The sequence below is a fragment of the Pundamilia nyererei genome, unplaced genomic scaffold (assembly GCF_000239375.1).
Source record: "Pundamilia nyererei isolate P.nyererei 1_Seehausen unplaced genomic scaffold, PunNye1.0 scaffold00012, whole genome shotgun sequence".
NCBI classification, from domain to species: Eukaryota; Metazoa; Chordata; class Actinopteri; order Cichliformes; family Cichlidae; genus Pundamilia; species Pundamilia nyererei.
This window is the reverse complement of record NW_005187413.1, coordinates 6,571,878-6,595,468: the sequence shown is the minus strand read 5'-3', so window position 1 is coordinate 6,595,468 and position 23,591 is coordinate 6,571,878. Positions and strand designations below refer to the sequence as shown.

Sequence of the window (23,591 nt, the reverse complement as noted above, 5' to 3'; positions counted from 1 at the left end):
GACCTGTCCAGGGTGTACCCCGCCTCTCGCCCTATGACAGCTGGGATAGGCTCCAGCGCCCCCCGCGACCCTGAAAAGGATAAGCGGAAGCAAATGGATGGATGGAAAATCCTCTGAAGTATAGATGAGCAATAACATGGGGGGAAAATTGTCACTTAAGATAATTTAAGCAGATCCCACTGGGAGTAGGTTTCCCCCTCCAGATGTCATTATTGCGTTTTTACTGTCAGTGAGGAGCAAATGGTAATGGTGATGCTAGAAGAGCGACTCATCCTTTACTCAGGAAGCCAGCAGCTGGGAGATGAACCTGCATTTCACTGTGTGTTCATCTTTCTTTCACAGTAATGTACTGGTGAGGCTGTGGCATAGTTTATCAGCCTAATTTTTTTTTTTGGTCAACTGTTTTAAGTAAATATTTCTTTATTGTTTTTTTTCTGGCTACATAAAAAGAGCTTGTATTGAGCTGACTTTTTTTTCATGCATTTGTTTTATTTCACCTTCCCTTTTTAAAGCCTAGTTGTGAAGGCAAGCTTTCTGCTCACTGTATCGTGGCTTATTTGTTGTTCTTTCCATTTTCTTTTCAGGATGAACAGATCGAGTTGGGTAAACAGGAGTTAAGTGTTAGTGAGATTCAACAGAAGGTGAAGGAATACAATGCTCAGATCAGCAACAATCTCTACATGGTGGATGTGAGGAACTGAAAAAAACAGTTTCATTGAGATTCAGTTAAGCAAAAAATGTGCATTTTCATATAAATACATAGAGTTGTGGTCAGAGGTTTGCATACAATCATTATGATTGTATGTAAACAGAAACCACTTTGTTGCTATATGTCTGTGAAGGTTCTCAGTCATCCAGGTCGTCGTTGTCTAAGGAGATTGGAAAGAAAAGTGTCTGGACTTGCTTTGTTGCCGGTTGCTTTCTTTCCAAGCTCCTTAGATTTTCTCTGATCCACACAGGGTTAAAAGTATACATACAAACTATAATATATAGAAACACCGACAACTAAAAACTTCATGATTGGCTACAATGGGTATAAAAAGCAAAACGCATAAAAATAATTTGTTTTAAAAGCACTCATTGGATTGACCAATAATCAGAACAATGGAAAAGTCCAAGGAACTCAGTGAAGATCCAAGAAGGACAATCCTAGAGTTACACAAGTTGGCGTCATTAGAGCCATTTCCAAACAACTGGAGCTTCCAAGATCATAGGTTTAAACAGATGTACAAATGGATAACTTGTTCAGATGTGTCACCACTTTTGAAGGGGTTCAAACCATGAAAGAGGCCCCTGTTCCAAAATCAACACCTTCAAGCTCAACTAAAATTTGCAACCGCTCACGTGGACAAGTTTGATCGTCAGCCAAGAAAAGATTGAGCTATTTAGCCACAATGACAAGAGGTATGTTTGGAGGAGTAAAGCTGAGGCTTTCAAACCTAAGAACACCATTCCAGCTGTCAAGCAAGGTGGTGGTAGCATCGTGCTCTTGGGCTGTTTTGCTGTCAGTGGTACTGGTACATTGCACAAAGTGGATGGAATGATGAATAAGCAGCACTATCTCCAAATTCTTCAACTTTGCCCTAAATCAACAGCTAGGATACAACCAGATAGTTCAACAGGAAAATGATCCCAAACAAACATCAAAACTGGTTTTGGAATGGAGCAAAGAAAAAGCAGGCTAACATTAAGCTTCTGGAATGGCCTTCCCAAAGCCTCAACCTCAACCATACTAAGAATTTGTGATCTACTATTAAAAGCACCATGCCAGGAAACTAATCAATTTAAATGAACTCTACCAGTTCTGCCAAGAAGAGCAGTCGAATACCCAGCTAGAGTTATGTCAGAACCTTCACAACATGCAAAGGGATATTTAACCAAATATTTGTGGGGTGTATGTATGTATATATGTGACCCTGTGTGGGTTAAAGAAAAACCAAATTAAATTTAAACTTGTGCACCCAATTCTTGTTTTTTTAGTCATAAATGTCTGACTACAACCACATCTCAGCATAGTTATGTAGCTGTGTGAACATATTTCTATTCATAATATTTGTTGATAATGTATTAAACCTTTTAATTCCCATTTATATGCTATAAATCTGTCCACCCTTCAGAATAAAGATGGGTCCTACACTGGTTTCATCAAGGTCCACTTTCAGTTAGTTCGTCCCATTTCCCTCCCTCCTCCCCGTCAGAGTTTGAGCTTGATGCAGGAAGATGATTATCAGGGAAGACGGATGAAGCGGCGGACATCATTCTACCTCCCCAAAGATGCTGCAAAGCACCTACATATAAGCTCTGAAACACGGGTACGAGAAGTCATCGAAGCACTGCTCAATAAGTTCACCGTTGTGGACAACCCGGCAAAGTTTGCCTTGTTTGAACGCACAGAGAGACAAGGTCAAGGTAGGATTCCTAATATTGCGTTGTTCTTACAAACTAAAACAGAACCAATTGTTGAATTGTGAAATTCTGCTTCTCTTTCCTCTAGTGTACATGCGTAAACTGTCTGATGATGAGCGTCCTCTATACCTGCGCTTGTGCGCTGGCCCCAGTGAAACAGTCTTAAGCTTGGTTCTGAAAGAGAACGAGACAGGGGATGTAAATGTAAGTTTCCATTCTGTTCTGAGAAAGATAAACTTGTCAATATATGGTGCTTAGATGGTGAATTGCTCTCTTTCACAGTGGCATGCATTTAGCTTTCCTGAGTTGTGCAATTTCCTGCGAATCCTCCAGCGGGAGGAAGAAGCACACGTAAGAGAGATCGTGAAGCGCTACGCTCTTGCTAGAGACATGATGAAGCAAGCCATGGCCCGGATGACTACACCGGGTTGACACCGAGACACTCAGCTTCACACTGGAATAATTAGAAGACATTCTTCCATGAAAAGTGTCGATAAGAAATTTTATGTCATGGTAAAGGGGAATGAAATAGCTCAGGTGATGATGTTGTATGGATTAGAGATTGGTAATAAAGCAGGGAGTTTGCTGTAATATTTAATGTGAATTACTTAAAGGTTCAGTTCAGGGTGATTTTGATCTAGTACAGCTATGAACTGGACTGACTCAAAACATATGAAATTGTTGTGGACTAATTGATCACACTTCTTTCTTTAAACATCATGCTGCTTGATTAGATTATTTAAAGTGACATATCTTAGTTTATCTGGTTTATCATCTTATACTCAGTTTTATTCATGTTGCGATGATGTTTTTTTTAAATTGTGGCACTTTAATCAGCCTCTGAAAATGAGTTGGGTAAGCTGAAATGTGTGGATGTTCAGATGATCTAATAAAATGTGAAAAATGGCTGTTTAATATGAAACTTTTGATTATTTCTAACAGTGTGCCCGACTAGAAGGCCCATTTACTTCTTATAGTTTAATCCCAAAGAATCGTGCTGATCTTTTTTTTCCCATCTACTACAGCAGCATTTCTTTATTATGTAGAAAAAACAGAGAGGTGCTGTTGAATTAGCACTTCTTTTTTAATATTAAGCTATCTGAGGAATTAAATGTGTAGTTAAAATTCTATACACTTGAAAAAAGGGACAGTTTCACTAGTTTCGGCCCAATATGAGATCAAAACGGACAAGTCACTAGTACTATTATATTCCTGTCCACGTGATGGCGTTAGCTCACCACAGCGTCTCTGCACCAAGCTTCAGAGGGAAAGGACAGAAGAAGAACGTGGCCGTCAGATAGCATAAACAACTTAGCGTAGCTTTGTGTGATATGAGGTCTGTGCTTGTACAGAATTAGCGAGCCAGTAACATAAATTCATCAAAGAAAAATTCTTACCTACGAGCACACTGCTGCGCAATTTAGGTATGTGTTCCGGTAAGCTAAAGCGACGAGGAACAGCACGAACTGTTAAATCAGTCCATGCTAGCCCATGGCGACGTCAGTAAATGTTATTTTGTTTAGGAACATGTTGACCTGGCTAATGCTAGTATAAAAGCTAATGGTGATGTTAGCAGACGGTACATAAAGTGACATAAAAGCAGCTACGATTAGTGCAGCCGGGATAAGTTTCTCAGCACTGGTGACAAACTGATCTTGGTGTCGGGAAAGGCTTACTAGCTAACTGCTATGGCTTCAAAATGTTACCGAGTCTTCTACTAGACAGATAGAAGCAGATATTCATGTTGTTGTGTTTGATTTAAACTCCATATCTAACCATTTGTAATTCGTGACACAGAAGCGTGACTGCGTGCGTGATTTTTGGCTGCTGTGTTATTCTAGCACCGTCATGCTTCTGGCCTACAGCAGAAAATGATCATAACTGAACTCAGTCCGGACTTGTCTTGTTTAAAGAAAAGTCAGGTCTCGTCCTTTCTTAAAGTAGCATTTTGTAAAAATGACTAAATAAATCAATACGTGCCATTATGTTTTGCCTGAAAGCAGCTAAAGCTACCCTTTATTTGCCACTTTTCACAGGTGTCACACCCTGAAGGCACATTTCATCTTGTACAGTAACACTGTAGCACCACTGGCAGTCTCGGGACCCGAGAAAATAATGTGCTGCAGCTGAAGATGGGAGGTAGCGGCTCCAAATCCAAAGGATTTTGGCCTTTTTCTGGCTCAGGTAGTTCAGACGATCCAACCAAAGATGGAAATGAGCAGACACTGGCAAGAGTTCGAAGTTTCCCGGGTGCCACTCCTTTTGTCTTTACAAGAAGAAGGTAAATGTAATGTCGTCATACACCAAGACACTCATTTATGACATTGTTGTTGACTTGTGTCGTTTTTAATTAGCAGTCTGTGGGTTTTTGAGTAGACTGAGGTTCCAACTCAAAAGCAGTGCTCGAAAATGATTGTTTCATGCATGTTGTCCAGCCTTATTTAAACTGGGCGATGTATGTGTGTGATGATTTTGCAAAGATTTTGAAAATATTTAACAGCAATGTGATACAGTGTGTTCTTTCGGAGGGGGGGAAATGTAAAGAATGGTTGAAAATGTTCTTTGTAAAAATGTTTTCGGTGAAAACAGAGTTACACATTCACCTTTGGCCAACACTATCGAGAGAGAAAAAGTCCTAAGATTTATGGTGTTTAACCAGTGAATCACACCAGATCAGCTGACGTTGTTCTTCCTGCTAATGTGTCCACTATTTTGATTCTCCACACTGTATTTAGACTGGACACAAGCAGACTTTAACAGACCTGTAGTGGTTTTAACTACCCTCTTACGCACCACTTTTACACTGATCTGGTTGTTTGCTTTTCATTTTGTTTTGTTTTTTTTCCCCCCTCACACTGTTAACCTTTTAAAAGCAGCCGTTTAACCCACAGGAAGACACTGTTTTCATTTTAGCCAACATTTCTTTCTTTCTTTCTTTCTTCTTCTTTTTGCACATCACGCATGAATGGGAAGTGGCTTAAGGTGTATTCAGACACCTTAAGTTTGACATCTTAAGACCACACTTATGTGGATGTAGTGTTCTTTGTGGTACACAAATTAGAGTATGTGGACCAGAAATATTTACACAATACGTGCGTAAGAAGCAAGCTAGCTTGTGTGTATTAAAAATAATTACTGTGCGCAAGTAATTTTGTGTCTTTGCTCCAGCTCAATGTTCTTTGATGAAGACGGTGACTTGGCCCATGAGTTCTACGAAGAGACGATTGTGACAAGAAACGGCCGTAAAAAAGCAAAGCTGAAGAAGATTCAGAAAAACCTCACACCTCAGGTGAGGAAATTAAGATTTTAAAGCAAGACTTTACACACTAATACCAGATCTCTGTAGCATATGTCCAAATCGTTTTATTTTCTCGTGTCCTCACAGGGAATTATAAAGCTGGACCATCCGTGCATCCATGTAGATTTCCCAGTTGTCATCTGTGAAGCCTGACAATGTCTGAGGAGCGTCTCGGACTAGCCACTGTGTCAACTCCGTCCTTCGGCTTCCACTGCAGATGGAAGCCCGAACCACCTTTCAAAATAACATGATCTCTTGATATATTTGATGCCCTTATGTGGACAGGCTGATGCATTGTGTGCTGAGCCTCTGCATGTGATCTGTTTTTGGCTTGTGTGCAGTTAAGACACAAAATAGGTCACCAGTAGGGATCTAGAATGGTGCCAAGCTGGGGAAAATCAGTTTACAGATCTTGGTTTGTGTGCATGTAAGTGTGACTGTGTGCAGATTTGGGATGACACATGACTGAGGCCTGAATATTTAGCAGTAGATTGTCTTCTGGTTTGATTCATAAAACTCAAAGAGCTGAAGGAGAATGTAATGTTCTTCCCTCCAAAGGGGTCTGAGCAAGAGTTGAAAAGTTGCCAGTGCACACTTACATTTTTTGACATTATGACTCGCTTCATTATGCATGGAACAGGATCTACTTATGGGACAGCCCAATGAGTTGACAATCAGTGGCTCACAAACCCTTAATGTCACAATTTAATGTTGGAAGGACTGGCTTCAGTGACCTCAGAGCCACAAGATGTGCATCGCAGCAGTGAGTCTAATGACAGATCCTGTTGTTTTCTTTGCTGGTTTGACATACAATGTTTAACTTTTAATTTATTATAACTGTTTTTTAATTACAAAATAAAATGCTGAATTAAATCACATTCCTTTTCTGTATCCAAACTTTACAGATGAACATTTCAATGTACCGTAACTTCACATAATCACAGTTCATTATGAAATATTCCAGTAAAAATCAGTAAGAGCAGTGAAGACAAAAGAAGATTAACATGGACACTCGTGTTAATCTTTTGTGCTTTTTTTGGCCCTAGACAGTCGTCTGGGTTTCTATATTAACAGTGATGGATAGATAACTACAGTTTAATTACACAGAGGTCATGGTGGGAAATTAAGATCTTCTAGCAAGGGGAGGGGGTTAAAGCCCCTGCCATATATGGTAACCACACCTGACATTTGTAATGTGGTTAGCTCTTGGAATTTAGACCTGCATGGGAATGGCATCAACTAATCTTGGAAACGATTCAGGTGCCTTCTGGGAATGTGGAGTCATGACTATAAAGCCATCAGTCTGGCCCTGGTGGACACTGCATTTTTCACGAGTTTTAATACAAGTAATCACATTAAATTATGTTATTAAAGGTTTTAAAATATTTCAAGTTTCGAGGATTGGATTGGAGTACTTTTAAGTTTTCAGTAGTTTGACTTGCCAAGGCTTTGCTATCCTGTTTGAATTTGACTTCAGTAAAAGAGTCAATTATTTAAAGAAAGATGAACTTTTATATAACTCTCAAAGCTCATAGAAACTATTTGCCAAATAATCCTTTATGTAACAGGCAGTTGAATCTTTTTACAGAGTTTTTAAACACTGGAGTGAGCAGAAGGTGGATGTGTATTTCAAATGTCGCTCTTGACCTCCACCTACAACGAAGTTAGGCACTTGTAGAGGAAATTGCGATGGCAAACCAGCACTTGGAAGTAAAGCGTGTATAAGAGCATCTGCTAATGAGTTATGGATGAAGTTAAGACAGAAGTAAAGACTATCAATGCAGTCACCATGGGAAAGGGTTTTTTGACAAAGCTGTCTAATATTGCTCTTCTTAGAGGATAAAGAGTTTAGTGCCAAAATCCACTACACTTTATTGCTTTTATGAAGTGTCTCTGCTGCAGTCTTTGGGCTTTCCCCCTGCCCCCTCTGTGGGTACGTACTGTTTTCAGTCTGGGGAAGACATGCCATGTTATTACTTTTTTGTTGTTTATTTTCTCACAGCTGAACAAATATAAAAGGCCACGAGGTGAATTGCAGTCTCAGGATTAATGAAATTGACTCAGCAAACCACATATCCTCTGCTTTTGCTGACAGGTCACATGACATTTTAAGCCATGCAGTAATGTCAATATATTCTTTTGTCTTTTTAAAGGAGTATTTAAATTATTCCACCTTCTAATAGATATATCTGACAGCTTTTTCTTAAGGTGTAAGTAATAGCACAATTGGGTTATGAAGGTCAAGAATGAAAACGTGCTTTGTTGTTATAAGCATGTTGATGAGTTTTTCTATAAAAACTCTTTTCAAAGGAAAGAGTCGATAACTCAGATTGTGGAAAATAACAGGGTGGATTCTGATTAAGTGGAAAACGTGCACCTCAGTCTAGTTTACATTTCATTTGTTATTGCTGAAAACCTGACACAATAACAATCAGAGGTCACAAGCGGCAAAGTGTTACATGTTACTTGGAGTTTCTGGTGGACATTAAAAAATGCTCTTTTGGAATAATACATTTTGTGAAAAAGAAAAACACAGTTTCAACAATGTTCTTATAAAGATGTATGGAAAGAGGCACCGAATGCAACGGGAAACAGTCTGACAAGGGCAAAAAATGAGGACAGGACTATTTTTATATTCTGCGGACTGATGAGCGACATGACACGAGGCACAAAAAAGACAGGTGGAAGTAATAAATGCTACGAGACAGGAAGACTTAAACATGATACAGACAGAGTGGAAGACAGAAGGAACAAGCCCAGTGATGAGAAGGAGAAACAATACCAGCAAAATAATAAGATCAAAACAGGGACCAGAAACTCTGTAAAGTGTAAAGTAAAAAAGTAAAACTCAAAAGCTTTAACAAAAAAAACCAAACAACTTTTACATTATTTTATACTTTTAAATACATCAACTTTAAATACAGCAAATATCCTATTAACCAAATGTATTTAAGACTAGTTGTGCTTTAGAACGATGCTAATGGGGTGCCTCCCTAATACATAAACAAACATATTATTTCAAAAATTACAGTTTTATCTTTAGTCTTCTGACTGATAAAGGAGAGGTAGAGTTTACTGGACACATATTAAATAAACAAATCAACAGAATAAACAGTTTAAGAAGTTAACGTTTTAGCTGATTTTAAACTGAATTTATGCGTGTGTGTGTGTGTGTTAAACTAAAAAGGCTCTAATTTTCACTTCTACATATTGCAATGCTAAAAAAATCTTAGAGCTCTAGACTAAATGTTTATTTGTATTCATAATGGATGGTGGGTGCTGTCACTTTGTTCCTGCTCAGGCTCCTCGAAAGCTGCTGTCTTTCTCTGAGCTCTCACCTTCGTGCTCTAGCGTCTGGCCCTTCTCCACCTCCTCCCCTGATACTTATACATCTGACTCCCCTTCTACAATTTTGAGTACAATCCTTTCTGTCTCACTCAGCATTCTGCTTCCTGAAGTATGGGCGTAGGTAGGAAACGGGACTCCTGCTGTTTATAGTACTATTTCAGTACTAAGTTGATGTTAATCTCATATTTAAGATAGAAGAACATTTTTAGCAACACAAAGATAATATCTGCAAAGACATGAGTTAATCTCCTTTGTTGCTATAAAAAGTGGAAGCTGCAATGCCGGTCACTTTGAAGAAAGTCAGTGTTGTATGTTGGTCAAATCACTGCAAACAAAAAGCTCAGGCTGTCTTCTTGACAGCTCAGGAGGACACATATAGATTGCATACATTTTTTTTGAGAAAGAGGTCTCAGACTCCTGTTTCTCACAGAGGAGACTGAAAACTATGTTCAGATGCAGCCTAGCAGGAACCCACCACTTACAGTAATCTGATTTAATTAGCTGAAAGGGAGCAGCCTGTGTGTCTCCAAGTGTCACAGTAAGTATTAAATTACTGTGATATTACTTACCATGATCCTGACAACATATATTAGGATCCTCGCACTGGATTATGTATTGTTTTGCAAAACCCAATGTGTTTGTGTGAATGTGGCCTACCCATGTAAAATTTACACTTGATTCATGTAAGACCCAGCAGGCAAAAATCCTGTTTGAGAAGTAAAGTCACACCACTGAGTTTTAGTGATGAAAGTAGCTTCCTATATTAACTACCACGCTTTAAAATTAAGACCAGGTAAGAATATAAAGTGAGGGGTTTGTACTTGCGTGTGCAACTTAGTGGTTAAGAGGTGGGGTTTCCTTGACATTTAAATAGCAATGAACAACTGTTTTTGTATCCTCTGTTAGACAGATCTCTTAGGAGAACTTTCTAGACTCTTGGCACAGAGCACAAGGACTGAGCTGTATTTATTTTTAACAAGTGGACAGCTTGATTGATCCACTTTCATTTGGAGATTATAAAGTAAAAGAAAAGACTGCTGGTAAGACACATAATTACTACTCTTTTAAAAAATGACAGTTTTAAAAAGAAATTGAAGGTATTCACAGCAGTGGCATAGCACTTTTTAGTGTTTAAAAAAATGTTTAAAAAATATCTTGAGATGTATAACTGATGCTATCAATTTTATTTTAATGCAGGGGCACATGAGATGAGACATGAGAGTTTTTCTCGCTCTACACTGCCTAACAATTCAAATCAACCTCACTGTAAAGGTGACAAACTAAGCCTATAAACCTGAGAGGTCACCATTTCCAAAGTTTAGTGTGATCTGCAGGTCATTTAAGCTAGTTGATGAAAATGCATCAATCATCTATAGTGCATATCGATTTAAATACACTATATCATGGATACTAGATTTTCTTAAGCAAAAACTTTCGTATAGTTAATATTTTTTAGTTTGCATTTATTAAGCTCTTGTTTAAACAAAAGGAAGCAAAATAACCTTTCCATTCACTTCCGAGTGCTGCAGTTCATCCATTCAGGTTAGGGTGATAATCAGATCTAAATCAGGAGCAAAACACTAGATTTTAATCTAAGATTCGCTTTTATCAGTGAAACTTCCTTCAGGGCAGAACTCGAAGAACAGGCTAACTTGATATTAATTCACGAGGAGGGGGGTAGGTTTTACTGCTATGTACATTTACCCTCAAATTCAAGCCATATGAAGCTGTGATCATGGTGAAATATTTTATTCTGTAAAGTAATGTGAAATGATGGGAACACTGTTGGGAAGATAAACGGGAAAACGCGGATAAAATACGTCTTTCAATAACTGAACACCCCCCTACTCAGGAAGTAAATGCAATGAACTGTTGTTGCTCAACTCACCACTCCTGCCATGGTCTGGGAGAATTGATTAATTAGTAGTCATCGATATGCATAGAAAAAAGTGAGGTTATTCCTCACATGGCAGGGCAGTGGAAAATAACTTACCCGACGATTACATGAATGGAATAAACTTAACTTCTCGGCTTCAGCGGAACAGGTTAGAATGGACACGAAGAAGACAGCCGTTAGCTAACTTAGCACGGTAGTCCGTTTCAATGAAACTTTGAGCTAACGGCGAGGTAACGTTCGGTAATGTATTTATATAAAGTATATAAATGTGTGTATATATATATTTTAACATTACATGTTTACCAGTAGCCTATTTAGCTAGCTTCCCACAACTATTTTCAAAGTAAGTAAAAGTAGTTTTAATTTCCTTCCTGAAGAATAGAGGAAGTTTTTTTGTATGACTTTATTTGGTATTATTTGAAAATACAAATGAGTAATGAGGTAATAATGTAGTAATAGCTCACAGAAACCTTCGTGAGCAAAGCTCGCAAGCAAAGCTCGCTTGCTTTGCTTGCGAACGATTTCCATATCTATATATCTAAATATATAGATAATAGATTCTAAATAGATTTGAACTATTTCGTTTAGGTTTTGGCTGAATTTAACAAAACTGCTTTGTCTTTTACAGACAAAGAGGGGTGAAGGGTGAGCTGTAACCATGGAGGCTGCATTTCACCCTTTCTTCACCACAACTGGCCAGCTGCCCTGGTTGCTTCTGACTGTGTTTACATCGTGGACAGCCTTTTGTTCTGCAGATATAAAGCAGACAAGAAGGCCATTATATACCCAGAAGCCAGTTCTTCTTGCCTGGAATGCCCCAACACAGGAGTGTGAACCACGACATAGAGTAACCTTATCTTTGAGCCAGTTTGACATTGTAGCGACCCCCAATGAGGGCTTTGTGGGGCAAAACCTTACAATCTTCTATAAGGAACGTCTTGGGTTGTATCCCTATTATAAGCATGATGGCAGTGCGGTGAATGGAGGCCTTCCACAGCTTGTCAGCCTCACTGAGCACTCAAAAAAGATGCCCGAAGGCCTTAAAAAATACATAAAAGTGCCAGGGGCAAAAGGTTTGGCTGTTATTGACTGGGAGGAGTGGCGTCCTATATGGGTCAGAAATTGGGATGCTAAACTTATCTATCGAAATAAATCCTATGCAATGATAGCCAAAAAGAACCCTACATGGACCTCAAAACAAGTGGAGAAAGTTGCAGAACAAGAATTTGAGCTATCGGCTCAAAGATTCATGCAGGAGACTTTGAAACTGGCCAAGAATATGAGGCCCAATCAGCTGTGGGGCTTCTACCTGTTTCCAGATTGTTACAACCATGACTACAACAAGAATGGTCTGCAAAACTACACAGGCCACTGTCCTTCAGTGGAGGTGGACCGCAATAATCATCTCAACTGGTTGTGGATGGAATGTACAGCACTTTTCCCGTCAGTATACATGGAACCTGTGCTACGCTCAACGAGCCAAGGGCGCCTTTTTGTCCGGAACAGGGTGAAGGAGGCAATGCGCCTGGCATCTGTTGGGGATGGATTAGCACGTCCTGTTTATGTTTACACCCGACCTACCTATATCAGTCAAACGACTCTCCTAACTGAGGTTAGTTGGCTAGAACAGCATTTTATACAAGACGATTACACTTTGATCAATACAAGTGTGATTTAATTTAGATCATCATTATTATTATTATATTTACATTATGCAACAACACACAAGCAAACAAAGCCAACATTAGCCTAAATTTGATGAACATAAATATACTTTTTAAAAAATAAAACTATACCATCTGTTTCTGACGGAGACACACCAATTTGTTGTCCTTCACCACAATCATCTTCAGGTTCTCAATTTAAATTCTTTGGTGGAATTATTATAAAATTAAATCAGTATTTATAGTCACTTACACCTTCCATATACAGGTGTTAGGAAATCTCATTCAACTGGCAACTAGACATTAGTACTGGATATAAAATGTGTGTATATTTGACTGTCCTACTAAAACACAGGTTACTGTATGATTTCACTGAACAGCCCTGAACTGTTTTTGTTTTTAGACAGATTTGGTCTCCACAATCGGTGAGAGTGTTGCACTTGGAGCTGCAGGTGTAATCTTCTGGGGCGACACCTCTCATGCAAGCAGCAGTGTAAGAACAGTATTTTCTATGCTTCTTTGATGCTGAACTGCTTGGTGATTAGTGGCAAGTCAAGTTAACGTTTCTTTTTTGTCTTCCAGGCCAACTGCTCAACCCTAAATGATTATCTTAAGGGACCGCTGGGTCGGTACCTGCTCAATGTGTCCACAGCAGCAGAGCACTGCAGTCATGTGCTATGTAATTTCAGCGGCCGCTGTTTTCGCAGAATATTGGACAGCGATATATATCTGCATCTCAGCCCTTCAACACACAAGATAACTAGTCAGAGTGGCCAGCTCAAGGTTACAGGAATGCTCAGCCAAACTGAGAAGACTTTTTTCCACAAGCACTTCCAGTGCCAGTGCTACAGTGGGTACAGGGGTGATGACTGTACTTTGAAAGAAAAAGAGCCCAATAGAGCCTCCTCTGTATTAGGGACTTGGCCTCTTTGCCTTTTACTTCCGCTCGGACTCCTTACTCTTCTACATTGAGGAAACATAGACTAACTATTTACTGTTTCAGCGAGCCTAGAAGTGGACAGTTTAGACTTTTATGCATAAATATGGAAATTATATTGATGCATTGTCTCCATAGTGAAGAGAAGCCAAAGATATCTATTTTTGAAAGCTTTTTTTATGATTGGTTTAACATCAGAACAACAACACATGGCTTAAAGTAGAAAAAGTGGATAAAAGGGAACAGACGCACACATATTTACAGGTTATTGGTGCCTCATGGCAAAACAGACACTACATTACAATAGTATTATATAGTATGAATATCGAGCTCTTAAGTGTCTTATTAATGAAATACAAGCCAGTCTTAAATCTCTTTTGTATTTTTTTGCTTAGAGAAACATCAAGGATGGACCTGCTCGTTTTCAGTTCAATATTGTGCCTTAACAGGGCTGAAACCAGCTCTCTTTTGCAGTTGCAGTTGCAGTCTTTATGTCCTTGCTTTATATTGATATAAACTCCATCATGGCTAACAATTTTATTATAACCGAACAGTGCAGAGCAAATACATACATGTTACAAGGTATCCATCAACTTAAATGGATATCACTGTGAAAACAGGTCATAAAACATTAGGAAATATATCAGACTGGCAATTTAAACACAACTTGACACTATAACTGACTGTAGTTTACACATTTGCCCAACAAGCCAAATAGCCCCCAGTTTGATCCTGGGAAGACAAAACAGATTGCTTTAGCGTTTCATCAGGAAGGGCATCCGGTATAAAAAATCTACCAAGTCAAACATGTGGAGCTAACGGCTGTGGCGACCCCTGAAAGCAGGGAGCAGCTAAAAGTTCAATATAACTGATTATAGCTGATTTCAGCTTGTGTCTGATGTACTGGAATAGGCTATATGTTCGCTCCATTCATAACCAAATGTATAGGATTGCTTTGAAATTGTTTGCAACTGTCTAACTGAATATTAGCCGACTGAAAAAAAAAGTTGTGTCAAGGATCTTGCCGGTGATACTGTGTGAACAGCAATTACTGTAGGTACAAGTTCAGAATTGTTTGTTCCCAATATAGCTGAGCAGTTGCATGTTTTATACAGTAGGTACTAGTTTCAGTAGCTAAAATGAGTTATGAAAGAAGCCAGCAGGTGGTTTTTCACAAACACGGTAGTCTCAGAATTGCACAGCTGGTGTTGAATTGTGATGTTATATGTACTTATATTGCATAGGTCTTCAAGTTCTGCACTTTACTTTCATGCAGAGTTGGACTGGGTGTCATTACATGTCGTGAGGGACGAAACTGAGTGAATACTGTCAGTGCATGACAGTGCTATAGTGGCTTTTCGCGTGTAATGTGTCACATTGGAAATACTCTGTTTCACTGTGAATCTTGCTGAAAAGCAAAGGGTTGCCTCGATGGTTGTTATCTCTCTCCATCAGCTTTCATCTTATTTTTTTAATAAGTATCCAAAAAATTTTAAGTCTTTTTTTTTTAAAATAATAAACATGATATTCTTTTACAGTAAATGTTTCTCAACATATTATTTCAAATAGTATGCAAAAAGCACAAAAATAAAGATCTTGCACGGTAAAACTTGACTAGAACGAGAACAAGAAGAACGTTTTTAACTATTTAAAGCAGATTTTCTGATTCTGTGATCAGTAATTATGTTCAATATTAAGATATAAATAATGTAACTGAAATGTACTGGTTATTGTTTCAAAGAAAATTAACAAAATCAAAGTGTTCTGTATTTAAAAATTTCATATTTGTCTTTTGCATTAGAGAATTACATTATTAAAATGTCTTTATATATGATTTCTTTGTCTGTTATTTCCTTACTCTTAGCAGAAAGGAGGTTCTGCTTTGTCAGGGAGATTCTGAGCGCAAAGTCATATGAAAAAGAGCTTTTAGAGCTACCTTTAGCAGCAGTCACTTGAAGTAAGCATTTTCTGTGTTCTGTGTGACTTTAACAGTTTGTCACATCATTGAGGAATTTTGGGAAACTTTTCTTTACATGGTTGCTTCAGTTCATACCTTCATTTACGGGCAGCACTCTTAAGGTCTCACAACAGCATTTCAATCAGATTGAGGTTCATGGTTGACTCAATGTTTGGATTAATGCCGTTTATTATAGTCAGGTCCTGTGGCACCAAAACAAACCCAAATCAACACCCCTCCACCACTGTGGTTTAAGTCATATAAGACACAAGTGAATTCTTAGTATGGAATATTTTTTAACAGAAATGACAAGTTCTGGTTGTGCATGAAATACCTTTTTTTTAGGACAGCCTATCACAATTGACTTGCGGTTCAAGTACATAAAAAAATGTCATAAAGATTTAAAGAGTTAAGTTTGATGTGAGATAGTACTAAAAGTATGGTCTTGAGTTTGGGGGTGTCCAGGTAGACATTTGAATTAGATTTCAGAGAAATGACTTTGGTTTATGGCTTCATCTTTTTCTTTTTTCAATTTTATAATGCTATTTTTTTTTCTATTTCATTTTTTTGCTATGTTTTTATCCTGTTTTATTTTTACTTTAATTATCTTGAGATGTTTTACCTTATAACATCATCCTAATATATTATAGTCAGTATTTATTTTATTTTTTTTACTTATTTAATATTAAAAAAATATTATTGTAAAAATTTTACTTGAGATATTTGTTTTGTCATATTGTGTTTTATTTTATTGGAAAAAATACTGTACTTATATGCCAGTCTATCTTGTTATAGGTTGTAGGTTTTATACAGCGTCTGGGATAAATGGCGTGTACTGTATTTTACTTTAGAGCTTAACATTCTTTTGAGCGCTCAGTTACACTTTACATTTATTATTATTTTGTTTTATTTTATTTTTATTTCTGCAAGCTTTGTTAGGTTCATTTTCTAAAAGTAAACCAAGTATCCAAAACCTTTAAAAAAAAATAATAATTCACTTCTTCGCTTTCGGGAAAGAAACTTTCAACGGGAAGTGCCGTTGAGATTAGTGTTGTGTGCAGCTCTTAAAGTGCTCCGACGAGAAAAAGTCGGTTTAAAATCGTGGTAGATTTAATTTATATCGGACAAAAATTCTTTATAATGCGTTTGCGCTACTGTCTTTCTCGTCTGTTGGTTAATATCTCGTCTACTTTGAGTTTATCGGCAACCACTCGTTCATTGACCGGGTAATTGGTTTTACTTTGTTAGAAGAATAGAGATGTGCAGCTGTGTTTAAGTACAATTTCTCCTCTCACTTTGAAAAGCTAAATTAGCCATCCAAACGAGCAGCGAACCGAAGCCTTTCAGCAACATTTCCCATCACTGGCAACCAGCAACGCCGAGGACGATGACGATAGAGAAGAAAGCCTCGCCCCTCCGCCACTGAACGTGTTTAATTACCTCCTCTGTGTCGGTATGTTGCTGCATAATGCAGGTCGCCTCCCGCTGCGTCCCATTGTGCGGGTTTAGCTAGTACCGGAGCAATACAATTAGCTGGTGCTAGCTGTCATTTTCATTTGGCTCGATTATATTGGTCGTCTTACTGTTTTGCACTGCAGCACCAAACAATTGGAGCCACTAATCCTGGCTGTATCTAGGTTTGTTTGTTCATTCTGTTACCTTGCAAATCCACCCGTCCCCAAACATTTTTGTCCAATTGACATTTATTAAGCACCTTTAGAGTGAACAGTGTCTCATGCGGGGTGTGCAAGGATTATTCATTTGCAGTCTGTCTCAGCTTGCATTTAGATGATTGTTTCCAAAGGATCTCACCTTCAATCTTTTAAGGAAAACCAATTCACTTCTAAATGTTAATGTCCACCTAATTAAGTGAAGAACTGCCAAGCAACAAACACATTTTTGGTAGCTTTACATTAAAAATGTTACCAGTCAGCTCTATTTATTATATGTGAAGATGAAAATCAGCTGTGTTTATCAGCAATGTGACAGTAAATACTTTAACAATACAGGTGAAGTTTGCAATTTGTAACCACATACTGTGCAGGTAAAACCACAGGTCTGGGTACTAGTCCTTTCATCCATTTATACAGTGCCAGACGAATAGCACTATTGTGTGAACCGGAATAATATGAAGGGCTTTCAAACAATTTACTGTTTACCGCTTTCTCTAGATCTTTCATCTTGAGGAAATGAATTTCTTGCGCAATCGTCTCGTTGTTCTGGGCCTGGTATTGTTGGCCACGTTACTGCTCTACCTTCTGCTGCCATCCATTCGCCAGGGCAGCATGGAGCCATCCCTGGAAGCTCAAAAAATGGGGCTGATGGCCACCCCTCCTCTTCCACTTCCAACTATCAATGTGTCTATTCGCACCGGACAGCTGCCTGGAGACCCCCCGCTGTTCTTCCGAGAAGCTTTACCAGTGGATGGAGCTGGACGGCAGATACTGCCAAGGTGAGCTTATCTGAGGACATAGCATGCATTCCAGTTTTAATTAATATCAAACCAATTTACAAAATTAGTTAATAAACCAGATGGCGATGGTGATTATCACAGGATTGGTTTGTGTCTGCTCTAAAATCCCGGTTAACACAGTTATGTGTTTGTGCAGGCTGCAAATTGTCTTATTGCATGGTCAGGCCTTCACATCCAAAACCTGGGAAGAACTTGGTACCATGGCCCTGCTGGCAACTAATGGATATCAGGCCTTGGCGATGGACCTACCAGGTAGAACTTAAGTTGAATCAAACGTCACAAGCACTAAGAATTTGATATACCTTTATTTGATATACCTTTATTAGTCCCACAAGGGGAAATTTCATGTGTCACTAGTGATGATCATCTTGCTTTTTACAAGTATTTGCTATCGGACACAGTATATTAGTTACAAAATAATTACTTAAGTTTAATTATACAGTAAAACAATAAAACAAAGTTTGCACACTATTGGCCGTTCCTCACTTATATGAAAACAAAATTATATTCACAATGAGAATTGAGTCAGTAAGTTTTATTAATGTATTGAGTTTATGAGATGAGTCGACTGACAGCATACATTTAAAGTAAAAAGTAGGCTACAGCAGTTTTCTCATGCACATTTTTGTAGTTATTCAATAGTGCAGTTGGTTTAGCAAGCTCCGGTTTCATGAGTTAATAGCGCACTCTTGTGGTTAAAAATATTTTTACCTGCATTGTATGATCGCAGACCTTGAAGCTCACTTCAGTCTAGTTTATCATACTTATGCTAGCCGATATATGAGCACTGATGTATGATTACGTATGTTATATGGATTGTTGGTACTCACTTTGTGATTAAGTACAGCATCCTTTCGGAAAAGGGCTTAAATGTGGGTTGATGTAAGCAGGACAAGCCTTACTTGAAATTTGATGTTTGCATGTAGTTTCCAACTCTGCTCCAAATCAAGGTGAACTGAGAAGCGGTCTGAGCAACCAGATTAACTAGAAACACCTAAAACGACAAAAGGGAATGCTGGAAAACACTTTAAAATCCCACTCTGCACACATTCCTAAATGATTGCTTTGTTTACAATGGACATGTATTAAAGCTGATTCAGAGTTTTGCGTTTAGAAGTTCTCTCGGAAAACTGCTGTGGAAACTCTTTAGTTTGAAAACATTATCTCACTGAGTGAGTTATTTCATACGAGAAGTGAGGAAGAGCACAAATGTAAATGAAGGAGGCTAACCTGGAGGTTTATTTATTTTTGTAACCAGTTATCTTGTAAAGTGTTTTAGATGTGGTTTGAAAAAGAAAAGACCTAACCCCTGATACAAACCAGACTTTAATATATACATGTATACCTGACACCATGAGGAAAAGTAAAGAAAAACTTGAGCTTGTTGGTTCGGTGAACCACCAGCACACCTCACTCCAACAGGCTCTCCTGCACACAGTCCTCAATAATAAACTACTCTACAATACCGAACATTACGGCTAACGTCTCAGTTTTCCCATTTCAGTCCAGCTAGCCAGCAATGAATAACCGGTTATTGCTTAAGAGACAGAGAGTGAATGACAACAGTATATCTTTTATTTTTTTATTTTTTTTTTGTGTATTTTATTATTAACATAAAACTCATTTATCAGCCAGGGGCAGCACAAAAGGGATTCCTTAGACTACGTTTTAGTTTTTTTTCCCCTTGTTTTCCACCTTGTTATCAGTTCTCTCACTAGTTAGCGGACACAAACTAATGTCAGTCGATTAGCAATAACCAACCAACCCGGTGATGTCACATTCTGTACTCTCACAAGATGGTGCTACGCATGCTCGAAGAATTACTCGAAGAATAACTTTAAATACTTAAAAAAAAATTTTCAGCTTAAACCTGTGAGAGTTTCTTGCACTAGGTGTAAATTATCTTTAATATATGTAGCGTAGTGTTGTAGTGTTATCTATTTAAGTTTATTTAAATTATATCCCCCTTCTTTTATATATATTTTAAGGCTATGGAAAATCACCAGACTCGGAGTCTCTGAAGACTGACCAAAGTCGAGTGGATCTCCTTTCAAGGTTCATGGAGTCTTTGGGGGTGAGGGCAGCTGTGCTTTTGAGCCCATCGATGAGTGGACATTACTCCCTCCCCTTTCTCATGAAGAACAGTGCTCAGCTACACGGTTTTATCCCTATAGCACCAGTTGGGACCCGGAGTTACTCTGCACAGCAGTACCAAAATATTCAGGTGAGAGAGGCATAAATAATGATGCAATCTCTGAATACAATGACTATAAATACTTACTGTATTATAGACGCGCACCAGATAAGAAGTTAGCTCCGGGACGTCGGGATATATATATATATACAGTGTGTGTGTGTGTGTATGTATGTGTGTGTGTGTATATATATATATATATATATATATAAAAAAATTTATTTTATGTTGTAGGATGGGTGTCTTCCTCTTTGACTTCTTAGTCCTGTGTCCTTTTCAGACTCCCACTCTGATTGTGTTTGGAGCACAGGACACAAATCTGGGTGCCCAGTCCCACAAGAACCTCATACAACTCCCAAATCACTTCGTGCTGAAGCTGGAAGGAGCGCGCCATGCCTGCTATATTGACAAAACCAGAGAATTTCACCAAGGATTGATTGAATTCCTCAGCAAACTGAAATGAGTGGCAGAATACCTGGGCTAGGATGGAATAGTCATTTTTTCTTTGAATGTAGTGACCTGGAAGTATAATAGGAGCTGATTGAAATCTCTACATACTAAAGAAAGTGCTTCAGTGCTTCCTTTTTTAACTCCTTTAGCATAGGATACACTGGACCATGCTTTGTGAAAGGGCAGTAGGTAAAGCCAACCCACAGTTCAAAGCGACACACCATCCAATTTTTCATGAAAATATAACTGAAAAATCATGCAGGTAAATGGTTCCATTTCAATCCAGCTCCAGTAGGTTCCATGTTATGCCATAACCTGCTGATATGTTTTAAACCGTCAGTGACAGGCTTTGATAAACCTACAGGCGACGTATGAACTCTAGGCTGCTGTAACTAAATTAGCTTTTATGTTGTTTCTCTCTGTAAAGAATTTAGATTTATTTAAAAAAATATATATGAAGAAAGACATGAACTATATTAAAAATGATGATCAAAGTAAATCTAAGGTTTAGCCTTTAGGATTATCATTATCCAATTTTAGTGTAGGCACAGGAAGCCTACATGAAACATTAAAGTTTCACAGCAGGTGCTCGTCAGCAGCATCTGCTGTAACATTATTGATTAGTCTAACGTAAACGCAGTCGAGCCCTCCCCCACATCTTTCTTTTACTTCATGGCTTTTTCCACTGAAGTCAAGAAATAGTGATTAGGAAAAGACAGGAAGATGTTTTTTTTGGCCAATCAGTGGTTGACTGTAGTGACGTAAATCAGCAGAATTCTTATTTCTTGTAGAGAAAAAAAAACTCTGACAAGGGAATAGCTGTTATAGGGGATGAGGTGGGGTGTCCGCCCTGGACAGGTCAACACTCTGTGGTTTGGAAAATAGTGTTTAAAATTTTACATTTAACAATGTAGTATTTCAGATGTCACAAATGCATTATTTTTCAGTTCCTTTGCCGCCTAAAAATACAAGAGTAATTCAGCTTATCTTGTTAAAAAAACAAAAAAACAGAGACTTGTATAGTGGTGAGTTTTGATTCTTGTTTTTCTCATCGCCTGTTGCATGTAAAAAATATTTAATGTGGTTTGAGTGACTGTTACCATTTTTGTGGGTGACATGTAGGTTACTGTAAATAAGCAAATGTTGCTTCCACCTGTATTTGAAAGCTTCTGTTAGTTTCACATTTAACAAACAGCATTTCTATAAATATCTGGTAACCATTCTGGCTCCCATTAAACACAAGCTGTGCTAAACAAAAGCAAACACACTTGATGCTCAAAGTAATGGAGTTTAAAAAACAGTAAAAGAAAGTGTTAACAATGTAAAAATAATTTAAAAACCAACTCTTGTATTATATAATATTGAAGTTGTATGTAATATATTTTCAATGAGTTTGGACAATCATGGAAAAAGGAAAATACGTGCACTGCTTAAAATAAATGCAAAAAAATCTGTGCTTTGTGTATTTCATTCAGCATGCTGCCATGTTAAGAAGGAACAAACCTTAAGCTTAACCTTGATGTATTTATATGACTTTCTTTGTAGAAGTTTTCTGTATATAATTTGTGACTTGTATATATTTTTTGTACTATTTTTTTTTTTATCCATGCCCCAAATTAAAATAAAATTAATGAACGAAAGGGAGGCAGGTGGAATGGTGAAGTCGCATAGATCTCACAGGTAGTGTAGGTGAATGAGCTGCAAGAAATTCCTCTGGTTCGTTGGTCATTCAAAGTAATGGACAGTGCAAAAGAGGGGTGAAATAGAGAGTGCAGGCAGGGTGGAGTGGGTGGAGATGAGCAACAAAAAAATAGATGCAAGAGAAGATTTACAAGATGGTAGTGAGACCTGCTATGATGTATGATTTGGAGACTGATGCTGACAAAAAGACAGGAGGTCGAGCTGGTGGTGGCAGACCAGGATGGAGACGATTAAATGAGTAACTGTCTGGTAGCTCACCAATCAGCCTGCTTTCACAATTTAAGTTCTAGTTTTCAACTTGAGTTTCTGGTCCTTTCTGGCATGTTGAGAGTGACATCTGATTTAAAAGCAGGGAGCAAAAGACACTGAGCAGGATATCAGTCAGCACTGAAACAATGCCATTTATGTAAGGAACAAAATTATTCATGTGTGTACATGCACAGACTGCATGTGCACATAAATCCACATATGTATATGCCAACTGAAGTGTCTGGTATTAAATTAGTATTTTAATTTTAAAAATGTAATACATACATTCAAAGCATACAAGATATAAAAACAATGCAAAGGAAATTATATGGGAAGAAACCTCTCAATAAGTAAATTAGTAAAATAAATAAATTTACTTAAATCAAGCCTTTATATCAGAGAAAGCTCATGAGTGCTTTGGAGATAAACGTTGAGATGGTTTGGACATGTGCAGAGGAGGGATGGTGGGTAAACTGGACATAAGATTATGAAGATGGAGCTGCCAGGCGGGAGAAAAAAGGGAAGACCATGGAGATGATCCATGCATGCAGTGAAGGAGGACATGCAGGGCTGACGTGACAGAGGAGGATGCTCGAACTTGGGCGGGATGGAAGAATATGATCGGCTGTAGCGACCCCTAAAGGGAAAAGAATGGTAATAGTAAATGGCCTGTATTTGTATAGCGCTTTTATTTAGTCACTATGGACCCCAAAGCGCTTTACACTACATTCAGTCATCCACCCATTCACACACTGGTGATGGCAGCTACATTGTAGCCACAGCCACCCTGGGGCGCACTGACAGAGGCGAGGCTGCCGGACACTGGCACCACCGGGCCCTCTGACCACCACCAGTAGGCAACGGGTGAAGTGTCTTGCCCAAGGACGCCGGGGCTCGAACCTGCAACCTTCCGATTACAAGGCGAACTGCCAACTCTTGAGCCACGATCGGAAAACCTGAAAGCGTGTCAGTACGGCGCGATAGCATTAAAAAATACAAAGAGTTCTGAACGAGAGT

General features: G+C 38.4%; 4 protein-coding genes across 10 annotated transcripts in view; all 4 read left to right on the top strand.

The window, feature by feature from the left end:
- Positions 1-3,312, top strand: part of rassf1 (Ras association domain family member 1) — an 8,084-nt gene extending 4,772 nt beyond the window's left edge. Inside the window, exons 3-6 of the mRNA XM_005724716.1 lie at positions 585-689; positions 2,118-2,409; positions 2,495-2,610; positions 2,689-3,312. Coding sequence (XP_005724773.1) covers positions 585-689; positions 2,118-2,409; positions 2,495-2,610; positions 2,689-2,838 — 663 coding nt within the window. The 3' untranslated portion in view covers positions 2,839-3,312. The remainder of the gene's footprint in view (positions 1-584; positions 690-2,117; positions 2,410-2,494; positions 2,611-2,688) is intronic.
- A 318-nt stretch (positions 3,313-3,630) lies between these two features.
- tusc2b (tumor suppressor 2, mitochondrial calcium regulator b) lies at positions 3,631-6,658 on the top strand. 3 transcript variants are annotated; one of them, XM_005724714.1, is made up of 4 exons: positions 3,631-3,830; positions 4,443-4,687; positions 5,575-5,695; positions 5,792-6,658. In XM_005724714.1, the coding sequence occupies exons 2-4, from the start codon at positions 4,539-4,541 to the stop codon at positions 5,855-5,857; spliced, it is 336 nt and encodes a 111-aa protein (XP_005724771.1). In that variant the 5' UTR covers positions 3,631-3,830; positions 4,443-4,538; the 3' UTR covers positions 5,858-6,658. The 3 variants fall into 3 exon arrangements, with proteins under 3 accessions (XP_005724771.1, XP_013764031.1, XP_005724772.1); XM_013908577.1 differs by having other exon boundaries at positions 3,631-3,842; XM_005724715.2 differs by lacking the exon at positions 3,631-3,830 and adding an exon at positions 4,018-4,328.
- A 3,307-nt stretch (positions 6,659-9,965) lies between these two features.
- On the top strand, positions 9,966-15,059 carry hyal2b (hyaluronidase 2b). Of its 4 annotated transcripts, none has more exons than XM_005724713.1 (4): positions 9,966-10,092; positions 11,578-12,561; positions 13,017-13,106; positions 13,196-15,059. In XM_005724713.1, exons 2-4 carry the CDS (start codon positions 11,608-11,610, stop codon positions 13,583-13,585), a joined length of 1,434 nt encoding a protein of 477 aa, XP_005724770.1. In that variant the 5' UTR covers positions 9,966-10,092; positions 11,578-11,607; the 3' UTR covers positions 13,586-15,059. The 4 variants fall into 4 exon arrangements, with proteins under 4 accessions (XP_005724770.1, XP_005724769.1, XP_005724768.1 ...); XM_005724712.1 differs by lacking the exon at positions 9,966-10,092 and adding an exon at positions 10,931-11,097; XM_005724711.2 differs by lacking the exon at positions 9,966-10,092 and adding an exon at positions 10,931-11,179.
- A 1,503-nt stretch (positions 15,060-16,562) lies between these two features.
- On the top strand, positions 16,563-21,920 carry abhd14a (abhydrolase domain containing 14A). 2 transcript variants are annotated; one of them, XM_005724710.2, is made up of 6 exons: positions 16,563-16,733; positions 16,812-16,960; positions 17,679-17,959; positions 18,117-18,232; positions 19,969-20,204; positions 20,455-21,920. In XM_005724710.2, the coding sequence occupies exons 3-6, from the start codon at positions 17,697-17,699 to the stop codon at positions 20,635-20,637; spliced, it is 798 nt and encodes a 265-aa protein (XP_005724767.1). In that variant the 5' UTR covers positions 16,563-16,733; positions 16,812-16,960; positions 17,679-17,696; the 3' UTR covers positions 20,638-21,920. The 2 variants fall into 2 exon arrangements, with proteins under 2 accessions (XP_005724767.1, XP_005724766.1); XM_005724709.2 differs by having other exon boundaries at positions 16,563-16,960.
- Positions 21,921-23,591: the final 1,671 nt, after the last annotated feature.

What these genes read in the sequence shown, in the direction of transcription:
- abhd14a (XM_005724710.2), top strand. Translation starts at nt 17,697, where the DNA reads ATGAATTTCTTGCGCAATCGTCTCGTTGTTCTGGGCCTGGTATTGTTG. An exon ending in GGACGGCAGATACTGCCAAG is followed by an intron (nt 17,960 to 18,116) that starts GTGAGCTTATCT and finishes GTGTTTGTGCAG; the next exon opens with GCTGCAAATTGTCTTATTGC. An exon ending in CTTGGCGATGGACCTACCAG is followed by an intron (nt 18,233 to 19,968) that starts GTAGAACTTAAG and finishes ATATATTTTAAG; the next exon opens with GCTATGGAAAATCACCAGAC.
- tusc2b (XM_005724714.1), top strand. Translation starts at nt 4,539, where the DNA reads ATGGGAGGTAGCGGCTCCAAATCCAAAGGATTTTGGCCTTTTTCTGGC. An exon ending in TTTGTCTTTACAAGAAGAAG is followed by an intron (nt 4,688 to 5,574) that starts GTAAATGTAATG and finishes TCTTTGCTCCAG; the next exon opens with CTCAATGTTCTTTGATGAAG. An exon ending in AGAAAAACCTCACACCTCAG is followed by an intron (nt 5,696 to 5,791) that starts GTGAGGAAATTA and finishes GTGTCCTCACAG; the next exon opens with GGAATTATAAAGCTGGACCA.
- hyal2b (XM_005724713.1), top strand. Translation starts at nt 11,608, where the DNA reads ATGGAGGCTGCATTTCACCCTTTCTTCACCACAACTGGCCAGCTGCCC. An exon ending in AAACGACTCTCCTAACTGAG is followed by an intron (nt 12,562 to 13,016) that starts GTTAGTTGGCTA and finishes TTTTGTTTTTAG; the next exon opens with ACAGATTTGGTCTCCACAAT. An exon ending in CCTCTCATGCAAGCAGCAGT is followed by an intron (nt 13,107 to 13,195) that starts GTAAGAACAGTA and finishes TTTGTCTTCCAG; the next exon opens with GCCAACTGCTCAACCCTAAA.